The sequence below is a fragment of the Suncus etruscus genome, chromosome 12 (assembly GCF_024139225.1).
Source record: "Suncus etruscus isolate mSunEtr1 chromosome 12, mSunEtr1.pri.cur, whole genome shotgun sequence".
Classification (NCBI taxonomy): Eukaryota; Metazoa; Chordata; class Mammalia; order Eulipotyphla; family Soricidae; genus Suncus; species Suncus etruscus.
The window spans coordinates 39,922,165-39,934,533 of NC_064859.1; the positions used below are offsets into that span (position 1 = coordinate 39,922,165).

General features: G+C 41.1%; 1 protein-coding gene across 1 annotated transcript in view; it reads right to left on the reverse strand.

Moving 5' to 3' along the window:
• The window catches only part of EML6 (EMAP like 6), a 358,600-nt gene that overhangs the window by 9,571 nt on the left and 336,660 nt on the right, over nt 1–12,369 (reverse strand). Inside the window, exons 29-34 of the mRNA XM_049784798.1 lie at nt 9,423–9,552; nt 7,259–7,357; nt 6,127–6,300; nt 2,939–3,147; nt 2,079–2,236; nt 1,425–1,539 (exon numbers count right to left, since the gene is read on the reverse strand). Of these exons, the coding sequence (XP_049640755.1) occupies nt 1,425–1,539; nt 2,079–2,236; nt 2,939–3,147; nt 6,127–6,300; nt 7,259–7,357; nt 9,423–9,552 (885 nt within the window). The remainder of the gene's footprint in view (nt 1–1,424; nt 1,540–2,078; nt 2,237–2,938; nt 3,148–6,126; nt 6,301–7,258; nt 7,358–9,422; nt 9,553–12,369) is intronic.

Here is a 12,369-nt window from a genome sequence, read left to right on the forward strand (position 1 = left end):
GATCCCCCAGCATTTCATATGGTCCCCCAAGCCAGGAGTGATTTCTGAGTGCATAGCCAGGAGTAATCCCTGAGCATCACAGGGTGTGGCCCAAAAAGGAAAAATAAGAAGCAAGAATGATAGCATAAAAGGCTCAACTAGAACCAGTTCACTCAGTAAATTCTCAGACATGACTTTAGGAACACTGTTGTGAGATATAATAATAATCATAAAATGTCATTGATTTATTTTCTGATGTTTTCATTTGCCATTTTGTAGCAAGCAAAATGAAGTAAAATTATTATGTGCCTGCTCAGAGGGCAGTTTTGGGGTGTGGGAGGGAAACGGGGATATTGATGGAGAGAAGGTCATACCATTGTGAGATTGGTGTTGGAAATTATATGCTTGAAATAATTGTATTAACAACTTCTTTAAATCATGGTACTTAATTGAAGTAAAATAAATTATGGAAACTCCCAGATGTGACTTTTGGGAGGAAGAAGCAACTTCCCAAGCAGTACTCAGGGGCTTCTTGTGGTGATACTCAGCCAGTTGGCCTGATGACTCAATGTCTGGACCCAAATATGTACTTCTTGGTCTCTGTGGTAGCAGATGACAATGTCCAGAAATGTTCTTGGGCCACATAGTGCTAGGTATCAAATCATGGTTGTGAACATGCATTGCATGTGTCCCTACCCCTCATAATTATATCTCTCCAGTCCAGTCCTGGGTTTGACATTTTTCATGAAGAATAACCAGAAAATACATACTTAGGCCAATGTCAAATTACAATTTATTAAATATAAAAGGTTTCTTTCAGGTACATCAGAGTCTCCTGGAAAATTAGAAAAAGCCCAAAAGCCCCCCCAAAAAATCTTAGAAAAAGAAAATCAGATATATTCAGCCTCTACCATCCAGATTCTGGCTTGGCATATCTAGGAAGGAATTGGATATCCTTCAGCTTTTCAAAACAAAACTTATTTTGCAATTTAGTCAAGCTATCACTTGTAAACCAATGGTTTTGAGTTTATTTGGTTTAACTTGTACTTTTACCATCATTGACTGAATAGCCTTGGTCATGGAAAAGTAGATAATAGCTCTACACCAATAATAATATGATCCAGAAAGGCAGTGGCAAGTATCTCTTGACTTTAGCTTCTGAATGAAAGGCCTGACACATGGCTACTGCAGACACCCTCACAACTAAACAGAAGCCATGTGCTGCACACAGAAACAGTAAGCAATGCAATTAGCATCCCACTATTTGGGTGAGCACCAGTGTCTGACCAGTCTCTGCTGTCTCCCCTCTACCACGTAAGTCATACCATTAAGGTTTGTTTTAAGGACCTAACAAAAAGGCACTGGGCAAATGCTTGATTGGAAAGACTGCAATCTCCCTGGCAGCTTCTTGCTTCCTGGCCTGACTAGGGCAGAGCCACACTCACTTTACCACGACACACGGAGCGCACACATTCCACCAGCTGTCCAGTTTCCAGCTGAAAGGCCCGGCAGCGCTTCATCTCCTGGTCCCACAGCTTGATGGCACCTCCTTCTTTGGTCCTGAAAAAAGATAGAGATATTTAGGGCTAATAGAACCTCGATCCTCCATTTTCCTCTCCCCTCTAAAGTCTCACAGAGGTCATAACCACATCTCTTGGGGTTAGTGAAACCTGCCCCTGTAGGGTGCCCCCTTTCTTAAGCCTTGCTGGTGAGAATCACCATCTTTTGAACCTAATTTTTTGAAATCCCTTCAAAGACTGATAAAATGAGAATGGTAACATAAAAATTCAAACTATGTATGTCTTTATTGAATCAACTTGAAGAGAATTGCTTCTGGAGCTTTCCTGCTTTGTTGTTACATCTTTTCTCTACCCCTCTCCTCCCCATCCACTGAGAGCAACCTCTCTGATGTTTTAACTATCATTAAGTCACTGCTCTCCTTTCCCATTACTGAAAATAATGAGCTTGACACTTCTTAGAGAGAGGTGGTCTGAACTCCTGAGGCATTAGACAGGAAATCTGCATTTTCTCTAATACTATGCAGTTTCTCCCAAGACTATGAGAAAGGATTAGTTGTTTCCAGGGAAGCTTTAGCTTACGGCCGCTCTTTTCCACCCGTCACTATAAGTCCATCCCGGAGGGTGGTGTACATGGTGAAGACAGGCCCCGTGTGAGCCTTGGCCACCAGCCGGATGAGGAAATGATCTTTCCACACGTAGACATCTCCATTGATGGCACCCGTGAAAGTGAGGTTGTTCTGTGAATAAAGGAACACTTTCCACACCGGGACTTTCACAGCAGCTCTCAAAAGGGTCCCCCCTTCCAGCCCCTCAAAGATTCAAACTGAGCTGTGAAATAAATGGCTAAAAGATTTGCAGAAAACCACCAGAGTACATAACAGGAAGGCTACCTGGCTGTCAGATTTCAGCAAATTTCCAGGATGTGGCTGAGCCCAGGTGATAATGAGGAAAGTGCAGGGTTCTAGCCTGCAGGGACATATTCCTGGGCTCATCCACAAGGCTGATAAATCTACATTTAGGACCAAGAGTGTGCTGGGTTTCAAAAATTTCCTGCAGGGGCTTGCATTACTTAAGGATATCACCATGCCTACTTAGATTACTAGTTGGAGAGACGGGGAGGAATCTTATCTAGAAATGAGATCCCCAATAGCCTCTGGTGGCTATTTAACTTGGCCAGATCCTTCTAAAATAATGAACTTCCTGAATAAAAGTTACATTTTGTGATTAAGGTTTTGAAGGGACATGTATGCTAGAGAATAGAAACAATGATTGCATATAAAAGAAATGTAGTTTACTAGTGGTTGCTAGTAAAAGAAATACTGTGAAAAGGGTTTTTCTTGTTTGCAGTGTCTTGACCAAATTTCTCTCTGCACAACCCCTCCCTGCAACATGCCAGGGACTCAGGATCTCCTCTCAGGAAGCTTCTTGCTGGAACTCACAGCACCGAAGGCTACAGAGAGCATAGTCTGCATCTTGGCGGCCTCCATAGACCCAATGATGCCTTTCTTATAAAGCAGTGCGCTGCCAGCCAGGGTCCAGAACTTCATGTGCTTGACTCCCACTGACACAAACTGTGTGTCCGAGTCAGGGCGAAATTCCACCACAAATATGCGCTCCAGGTGACCTCCTCGGCTGGCAATCTTGGCACCTGTGTGGGTGAGAGGGCTGGTAAAGTGAGGTTTCCCCCTCTGCTCCCACGCCCAGCAGAAAGCAGCAGCCTTGCGGAAAGGGGGTGCAAGCCTCAGTGAGGCTAAGGCACACTTCAATGCTGGTTTTCCTCAATGGTTCTCTCTTCCCCAGACTCCTCTCCCAGGTTAGAAAAGAGACATTGGGTGTATGAAATAATTTTCTTTAACAGTCCTCAACCCACAATACTGTACTCCTACAAATGATACCCCGGAAGCTGTGAACACAGGAGGAAAGGTAGGAGAAAAGAAGTTTCTAGTAAAAATGGCATAGAGGTAGCCTCTGTCTCTTCACATCAGGTTCCAGCCACCTGAGAAGATTTACCACACAGGAAAACTCAGCACCCCCTAAAAATGTCACTGGAGATCCAGATTTATTTACATAGCTTTGGCTTCTCTTCAAGGAAGTTCTTTGTATGCCTTTTTTCCTTTATTGAATTGGGGGGACATACCTTTGCATTTCTTTACGGAGTAGATGTGGGGCTGGGGATTGACTTGGGCTTAGAGGAATGCAAGGAAAGCACTGGGCTTGATTCCCCAGCATCCCAAATGTTCCCCTGAGTACCACCAGGAGTGATTCCTGAGTGCAGAGCCAGGCATAACTTCTAAGCATCACCAGGTATGGCCCCAAAACAAAAACAAAACAACTTTATCAATCAATAAAGAATTAAAAATCAGAATGAAAGACAAACAGTCCTGATTTAAACTAAAAGAAGCAGCAATTCAAGTGGCTTGTAAAAAACCAAAAAGATAAAAAAAAATAAAACAATAAACTAGGTACACATTTATTCTAAGTGATTGTTTCTCCCTTGTATGGATGAATCTCCCCCACATTTCTATATGTGGATGATCCTTTCTTCCTTTCTACACTGACTGGTAGCTTGCTCAGAGCAAAAATATAAGTATCAGGGATCTGAGGACATACACTTTATATATAGTAAGATCGTTTTTAAAAATAAATTTAATTGCTTATGATTACCCCCACACACAAACACATCTTCCATGCATATGCCTAAGAGTTCTCTAAAATAATCTTTTAACAAATGAGGAATAATGTGCTCTCTAGTGATGACCAAAATGTGTCAAACAGAACTGGAAAAGAAATAAAATATCCTTCACAATCATTTTAGAGTAGGTCTTAGACTCAGAACCTTCTACAAAGACCCAAGTGCAAGTGCTGGTTCCAACAAAGAAAATGAGACAAAGCTACCATCTGAAGGCTTCTCTTTTTCTTGGGAGCCTATTTGAAAGTCATGTCTCATTTCATTATTCCTTTGTGACATGGGAAAGTCCTACATGAGAAAGAGCTTGTGCTAGGGCATAACCAGGGACAGAAGGGGCAGAAGGAAAAATGAAAGAAATGAGCTTGAACTAAAAAAGGCAAGAATATTTTAGGGGCTTATCTGACTTGTCCAAAGAACCAGGAGCATGTCCTGATCTCGACTACTATGGAGAGTGGAGTTAGTACCTAACGAAATGAAGGCAAGGCAGGGTACAATGCTATGAAGGCAGGGTGGCAGGATCTTAAAAACTTATGAACTGACGAGGGCTATGTTCTTGAAAGTACAAAGCAGAGGACTAAAAACAGCGTGTCAGGATGCACTTGGAGGAATTCGTCAGAAAACGGATTCTGCCTGAGCAAGTAGATATCTCTGTTTCTTCCAATGCCAAATGCTATCATAGAGTCATATCATAACAGCTATCATAGAGTATTCATTTTATCACTAGGATTCAATTCCATTTAATCAGGTGGATACTGACATTATAAGAAATAAACCTGCCTCCCCAAGATACAGATTATCATTTGCACACATATGATAAAAGTGAAATGGGAAATAAATGATATATGATGTGCATGTCATTACAAGATGGCACAAAGTTTCCTGACCATTTTTTCCTCAGTTGATGGTTCAGAAATTACTGAATATTCCTACTGACTCATCTCTCTGTAGTCCCTATTCAGCGTCCCTACATCAAAAGGTCCTAAGATTATGGGTCTGTGGAAGTCTGTTCTGAAGGTGTGGCACATCTACTTGGGGCAGCCTCACAGTGCCCCAGAAACAGTTGTGAGAAACCTCATTCATGTCCTAAATAATTGTATATTCATTCTTGCTCCCCTGAGAACAGACTCAATATATTTAGAGAATATAGAGAGAGTATACTCAGAGAATATACTCTGATGCAAAGATGACCACAAATTTAGTAGCAGTCATTGTGTGGGAGGGGAGAGGAGTGTTTATTGTGTGTATATATAAGAAAGAAGTCCTGCACATTATATGTAAAACCTTGATTATAAGAGAAATCCTCTTCTCAAAAAGTTTAAAACACTGAAAAACGAATAACAAAAATATTTGTCTCTGAGACTATGGTAGTTAAATCAATGAACTTGCTATAATAAGATCAAGTGACAAAGCCACAGTAGGATGCAGGGACACTGGGGGGAATGCTGAGGACCAGAAAAGATGGAGAGAATAGAAATAGGGAAAGAATTGTCTACATCTAAGATAAAAGGCTGCTAACATTGGGACACTTTCCTAATGTGCCCAAAGGCCTTTCACTAACCAGTCCAGCACCCCCTGGCCAGTCCTCTCATGGCAGAGAACTCCTGAAGAGCAACTCCTGTAGGACAACAAAGCCCTGGTTTCCACAGGGGCAGTATCATGGCCTCTGGGGTCTATGGAGTGAGATGGACCTGGGTTTGAGCAAGCCTTGGAGGGTAAGAAGTTTAAATTCTGGGCCCGGAGAGATAGCACAGCAGCGTTTGCCTTGCAAGGAGCCGATCCAGGACCAAAGGTGGTTGGTTCGAATCCGGGTGTCCCATATGGTCCCTCGTGCCTGACAGGAGCTATTTCTGAGCAGACAGCCAGGAGTAACCACTGAGCACCGCCGGGTGTGGCCCAAAATCCAAAAAAAAAAAAAAAAAGAAGTTAAAATTCCTTTACCTTCTTGCCAACGCCAGACAGTGATGGTATGCTCCGGATCCACTCCTACTGACACCAGGAGCTTCCCGGTTGCACTGAAGCTGATGTAATTCACCCCCTTTGAGTGGAAGCACCGCAGCATGGAGAGGGTGTGCTTGGTCATGGCGTCCCAGATGTGGATGGATGGTGTGGTTCCTGGATATGGAAGGCAGGACAAAGTACTAAGACAAGAACAATGGAGCCACAGCAATACAAAATGTGTAATTCTTCCTAGCAGCCTTTAAGACAAGAGATTAGGGGCATTATAGTTACTGGGCATAAAAGACCACCTGGTCTGGTCAGAGGAGTAGACAAGGGCTGTGCTTTTGGAGGCAAAGACTGAAGGGCACTAGTATCTGACACACATACTTATGACAGAGTTCACACAAAGGAAACTGGTGAGGTTAATGATTTGTATCTGTAACTCAGCCAGATACAATCAGCAAGCATGATACACGGACATGATTTTGCTATGTAGATTCAAACTACTCACAATGGAACAGCCTTACCTGGGGTCTCTGTGTTATCACCTGCATTGGGTGGGCAATGGCAATGAGGAAGCAGCAAGGGAAAACAATAGCTAAAGTAAGTCATATTTCTAATAGTGAAGCACTCAACAGCAGCATCAGAAAGTTTCAAAGTAAATTTAAAAATGAACATGAGTTCCATGAAAACAAATGGAGCTAGGTTTATAAAACCTCCTTCGCAATGACAAAATTTAAAAAAGACAAACAGCTTTTCACAAATGTGAATGGGTTCACATTTGCCACTGGCAGTTGTTGGGGGAACAATAGGACAGGCATGCAGGCTGTGATCTACTCTTGCCAAGCACAGACACCTGATCTGCAGTTAGCACCAGGAGTTTGAGAGTCACATTAATTTAAGGACATGGGAATGGGACCATTTGTTTCTATGGATTCTTGGGCTCTGGTCTGATTTAGCAGGACCAGTGGTTCTTTAGCATCACCAGTCACTAGATGAACCAACTTTGATGACACTGCTACACACAGGGCTCAAAAAATAATAAAAATAACAGAACCCCCCAATCCCTGCTTTGAATCACTCTAATAAGTCCTTGTCCCATTCAGCTCTCTGTCCGGGAGGATCCTCCTACCTATCTGGCTGGTGGCCACAATGTTCCTGTACTTGGGGTGCTGGTTCACCGTGAGGCAGAGAATGTCATCCGTGTGCTCCAGGTAGAAGCTCTGGCTCCCTAGGAGAGTGACATGGCAAGATGAGCACCTTGTGGAGTCTTTGGCAATGCCCTATGACAGCGAGTGGCTAATTCCTCAATTCCCAATTTCAGAATAATTTTTTAAAATATAAATAAAATAACGTTTTTCAAATTTGCATGTTTAGATTCAGGTCTTGGAAAAGAGGGGTATTTGTTATCTTATACACAAAAGTTCCTGTTGTGAGTCCTTCTAGTGTGTGTTAGGAGTCTAAAGAATAGTATTAATGCAGAGGCTCTCAGAATCCAAACTCATCATATTAATGTTTCATCTCCACTTTCCCTCCCCAACTTGTTGGCTTCTCGGCCAGATCCTACACATGAGATTATTCCACTGACTAAAAAGTACCACTGACTCATTGGAAAGAAAAGTCAGTAACATAGAAAAATACTTAACAAATCCCTTTAATCACACTTATTTATCAAAATGCAAATCTACTTGGGTATCTGTATAGAAAAGGTAATGGCTATCCCTCGTAAGCCCCCAAATTAACACATGCCACAGCAGCGGAGAAAGGACAAAAAATGCTGATTGCTTATGATGGCAGTCATTGATGATGACTGCCAAAGAGGAAGCTATGACCTCACTCCTACCCAAAAGCCCCAAGAATAAAGAAATGAATGATGAGGAAATTACATATTGTTATTTTTAAGACATCTAGAAAATTGAGAAAATATATAGCAAATGCTATATATTTAGGGGAGTCTTCCTCCCCTAAAGCCAAAAATCATTACATATTCAGTAATTTTACCATTTTAAAAATCTGTTTAAGAAAGAAATGTAGAATTGGAAAAACATTTGAGGGGGTTGTTTTTAAAATGAAGCAAAGAAATAAGATAAAAATACATATCTAAATTTACATATCTAAATTTGATGATAAAGATGTGGGTATCTATAATGTTTATTACTGAATGCTTCTTTTTTCTTAAAATATTTATTTTTAAGCTATTTTTAAATTGGGAGGGAGGATTTGGAACAATATTGGGTGGTGCTCAGGCATTATGATCCTGGCTGGTGGTGCTCAGGGGACCATAACTGATGCCAGCCAGGGTCAGCCAAGGCAAGCACTGTAATCCTTGAAGTAGTTATGGAACATTTTGGGTAATTTTATTTTTCAATTGTTCTTATTTTTACTCATTTATTATTATTTTTTATTCTCTTCCTAAATATGGCTAAACAATCAAAACTTGAAAATCTTAGCTGCTAGATGTACAGTAATCATTACAAATTAGTGAGAGGTCATCTATGGATTTTAAGAAAATTAAAAGACATTTTTGCAATAATTCTCAGAGACAAAAGAAAAGAGGGCTGGAAGGTCCAGCTCACAACATGAAGCTCACCACAAAGAGTAATGAGTGCTGTTAGAGAAATAACTACAATGAGAACTATCATGACAATGTGAATGAATGAAGGAAGTAGAAAGCCTGTCAAGAGGACAGGCAGGGGTGGGAGAGATTTGGGACATTGGTGATAGGAATGTTGAACTGGTAAAGGGGAGTGTTCTATACATGACTGAAACCCAACTACAATCATGTGTAATCAAGGTGTTTAAATCAAGATATATAAAAAAAGAAAAATGAATTAGAGAGATTGACATTGAATGATTACACTAATTTGTGTGATAAACAAATTAGTGAGAGGGGACTAGGAGTAAACAGGCAAAGCAAATGTTGGTCCCCTTGAACTTTATGAACCACCCAGTACTACTAGGAGGTGGGCACAACAGCAATAGTTAAAAAATATCCAAATGACCTATTTTTAAAAATTAATGAGACCACTTCCCTTATGCTTTGCTCTTGATTGTCATCCTTGAGGAATTTCTCTCTACTCCTTTTATGGCCTCTCTCCATATCTCTCTGCTTCTCAGGAGATGACAGAAATATAATACCTCCCTTCTAGGGCCCTACAAGAAGATACTAAAGAGTTACTTTAGTTACTTTAGTTACTGCTCTAAAAGAAAGAAAAGTGCTTAAGCTTTTTAGCATCTGAAAAGTGTGAAACTGGAACCCTGTTTGCAGGTATTTTTGTTTCCTGTGGAGAGGTTACCTGTGGAGAGGTTCTGAACCACGCCAGCTGCTGCAGTGTGGAAGATGATGTCAGCTCCATCATTCAGGTAATGCAGGTTATTTCGACAGTCAAATCCTCTATAGCCAAACACGTGGTCAAGAGCAAGCTCCTACATTCCCCAAAGGAAGAGCAGAGGAAAATCCCATACTGTATGCTCTCGCAAATGAGATAAAGCATTCACAAAAAAAAAAAAACATTTTGCTCCTTAATAGCTGAAGAGAAAATGTAGCCCTTTTCCAAATTCTCTGAAGCACTAGGAAAACAGGCATAACATTTTAGCAAATTTCCTAAATTAAGTGGATCGACTTTCCAGCTCCTCAGATGACCATCTTGCTAATTTTTAAAGCTCACTGAGAGGGGCCGGAGAGATAGCGCAGTGGTAGGGCTTTTGCCTTGCATGCAGTGGACCCTGGACAGATCCAGGTTCATATACCCGGCATCCCATATGGTCCACAAGCCTGCCAGAAGCAATTTCTGAGTGCAGAGCCAGGAGTAACCAAAACAAAAACAAAACTAAAAAGCTCACTGAGAGATTGTCTGTACCTGGCAAGCACTCTAGATGAGCTGAGCACAGGGCACCTGAGGCAGTTTGATCAATTGGTTCCCACATGTGCAGCTGTTCCTGGAAGGGTACAGTACTAAGGTTTTCCCATTCTCCAATTGTTTGGTGCTTACCCCACAACATTTCTGTATTATTTTCTGTTTTGGTTGCACTATTTTTCTTATCTTTAAATATCTATAGTCTAGATTACATGGTTACAATAGTGTTAACTTTTTTGTTGTTGTTGTTTTGTTTTTTGTTTGTTTTGTTTGTTTGTTTTTTTGGTGCACACCAGGCAGTGCTCAGGGGTTACTCCTGGCTCCATGCTCAGAAATCACTCCTGGCAGGCTCAGGAGACCATATGGGATGCCGGAATTCGAACCACCGACCTTCTGCATGAAAGGCAAACGCCTTACCTCTATGCTATCTCTCCGGCCCCAATAGTGTTAACTTTTATTGTTTTGACATACATAGTTATGGTACATCACCACCAAAAATGATCAGCACCCTCTACTTTAAATTCTAGGTTGCCTCTTTCTTCCCACTTTATCATCCCCCGGTGCTTGACGATCTGGGTTTTATAATCCAAGGTCAAGAATCTGTCATCATCTGATATTGTCTATTCTAATTTTTTTCTCTATAGATCACAGATGGAAATAATATCTTTTTCCTTTACCTTTTGATTTATATGATACTCTCAAAACCCATTCAAGTGCAGAAACTACAAGGGTTAATTTTTTTCTTTCTTTTTTTTTTTATTTAAACACCTTGATTACATACATGATTGTGTTTGGGTTTCAGTCATGTAAAGAACGCCACCCATCACCAGTGCAACATTTCCATCACCAATGTCCCAAGTCTCCCTCCTTCCCACCTGACCCCTGCCTGTACTCTAAACAGGCTCTCCATTTCCCTCATACATTCTCATTATTAGGAAAGTTCAAAATGTAGTTATTTCTCTAATTAAACTCATCACTCTTTGTGGTGAGCTTCCTGTGGTGAGCTGGAACTTCCAGCTCTTTTCTCTTTTGTGTCTAAAAATGGGTTAATTTTTTTCTTCCAAGTATTCCATTGTGCATATATACTAAAACTTCTTTATCTATTCATCACCCATCATTGGACATTTGAACCATTTTCTTTCTTCTTAAAAAAACAGCTAGCTACTATTCTGTTTTTACAGTCTTTCTTGCCTATTTTGTCTTCCATGACAAACATTATGACAACTTGCATAACTCAGCCTGGCAAATGAGCATGCACATGCACACATACACACACATACACATATGCTGGATCTTCTCACCTTAGGCACTGGGGCAGTGAGTAGGATACAAGGTTATAATAATGTGTTTCTGAGCACTAGAGCAATGGTACAGTGGGTAGGGCTCTTGCCTGGCATATAGCCAACTTGGGTTTAATCCCAGCACTTCATACAACCTTTTAAACCCACCAGAAGTGATCCCAAATTCAAAACTAGGAATTAACCTCGAGCATAGCTGGGTATGGTTCCAAAACAACAACAAAAGGTTTATCTTTCTTCTCTCTAATATCCCTATTTCTAGCTTTCTGACTATTCAATTTTCATCAATTAATTACAAACATCCTAACTCCCCTAAATTACTACAAAATACTACCTATAAAATTGACACAATAACCCATACAACTTGATCAAATTGACTTGTCCATAAAGTTCTTCTCCTATCACATTAGTGCCTTATCTACTTTTCAGTTTCATCTTACCATGTATTTACTAGAAACCATGTATGTTATATAGGGGACCCCCCCCCCCCCGGAGCCCTGTTAGGCAGCTGGTTCAAGTTGGACTAGTTCATATGGTTTCTACCTGGAATTTAAAACTAGGGACACTGGGGGCAGGAGAGATAGCACAGCAGTGTTTGCCTTGCAAGCAGCCGATCCAGGACCAAAGGTAGTTGGTTCGAATCCCGGTATCCCATAAGGTCCCCCGTGCCTGCCAGGAGCTATTTCTGAGCAGACAGCCAGGAGTAACCCCTGAGCACTGCCAGGTGTGGCCCAAACCCTCTCTCCCCAACACAAAAAAAATAGGGACACTGGTAGATTAGGCTGTTTAATTAAGTGAGGAAATGTAAATTAAGGTGCAGAGCAGTACCCTTAGTCTTCCAAAGTAGTTCCTGAAATCTTTAGAAAAAGAGAAGAAAGCCTTACACATACACACAAAGGCCTATTAGTCAGGAAAAGTCATCTAGTTGGCTTCTGAAGTTCAATGTTTCCAAAGTGGATGATCTACTACCTCTCTGGAAAGGGGCAATAGTAGCCTCACATACAACTAATGGGGCACTTTGTCCAATTAAGGTAGAGTAAGAAATCAGAACTGGGGAGTATGTGATATGGCAAGGAATATAAAAAGGG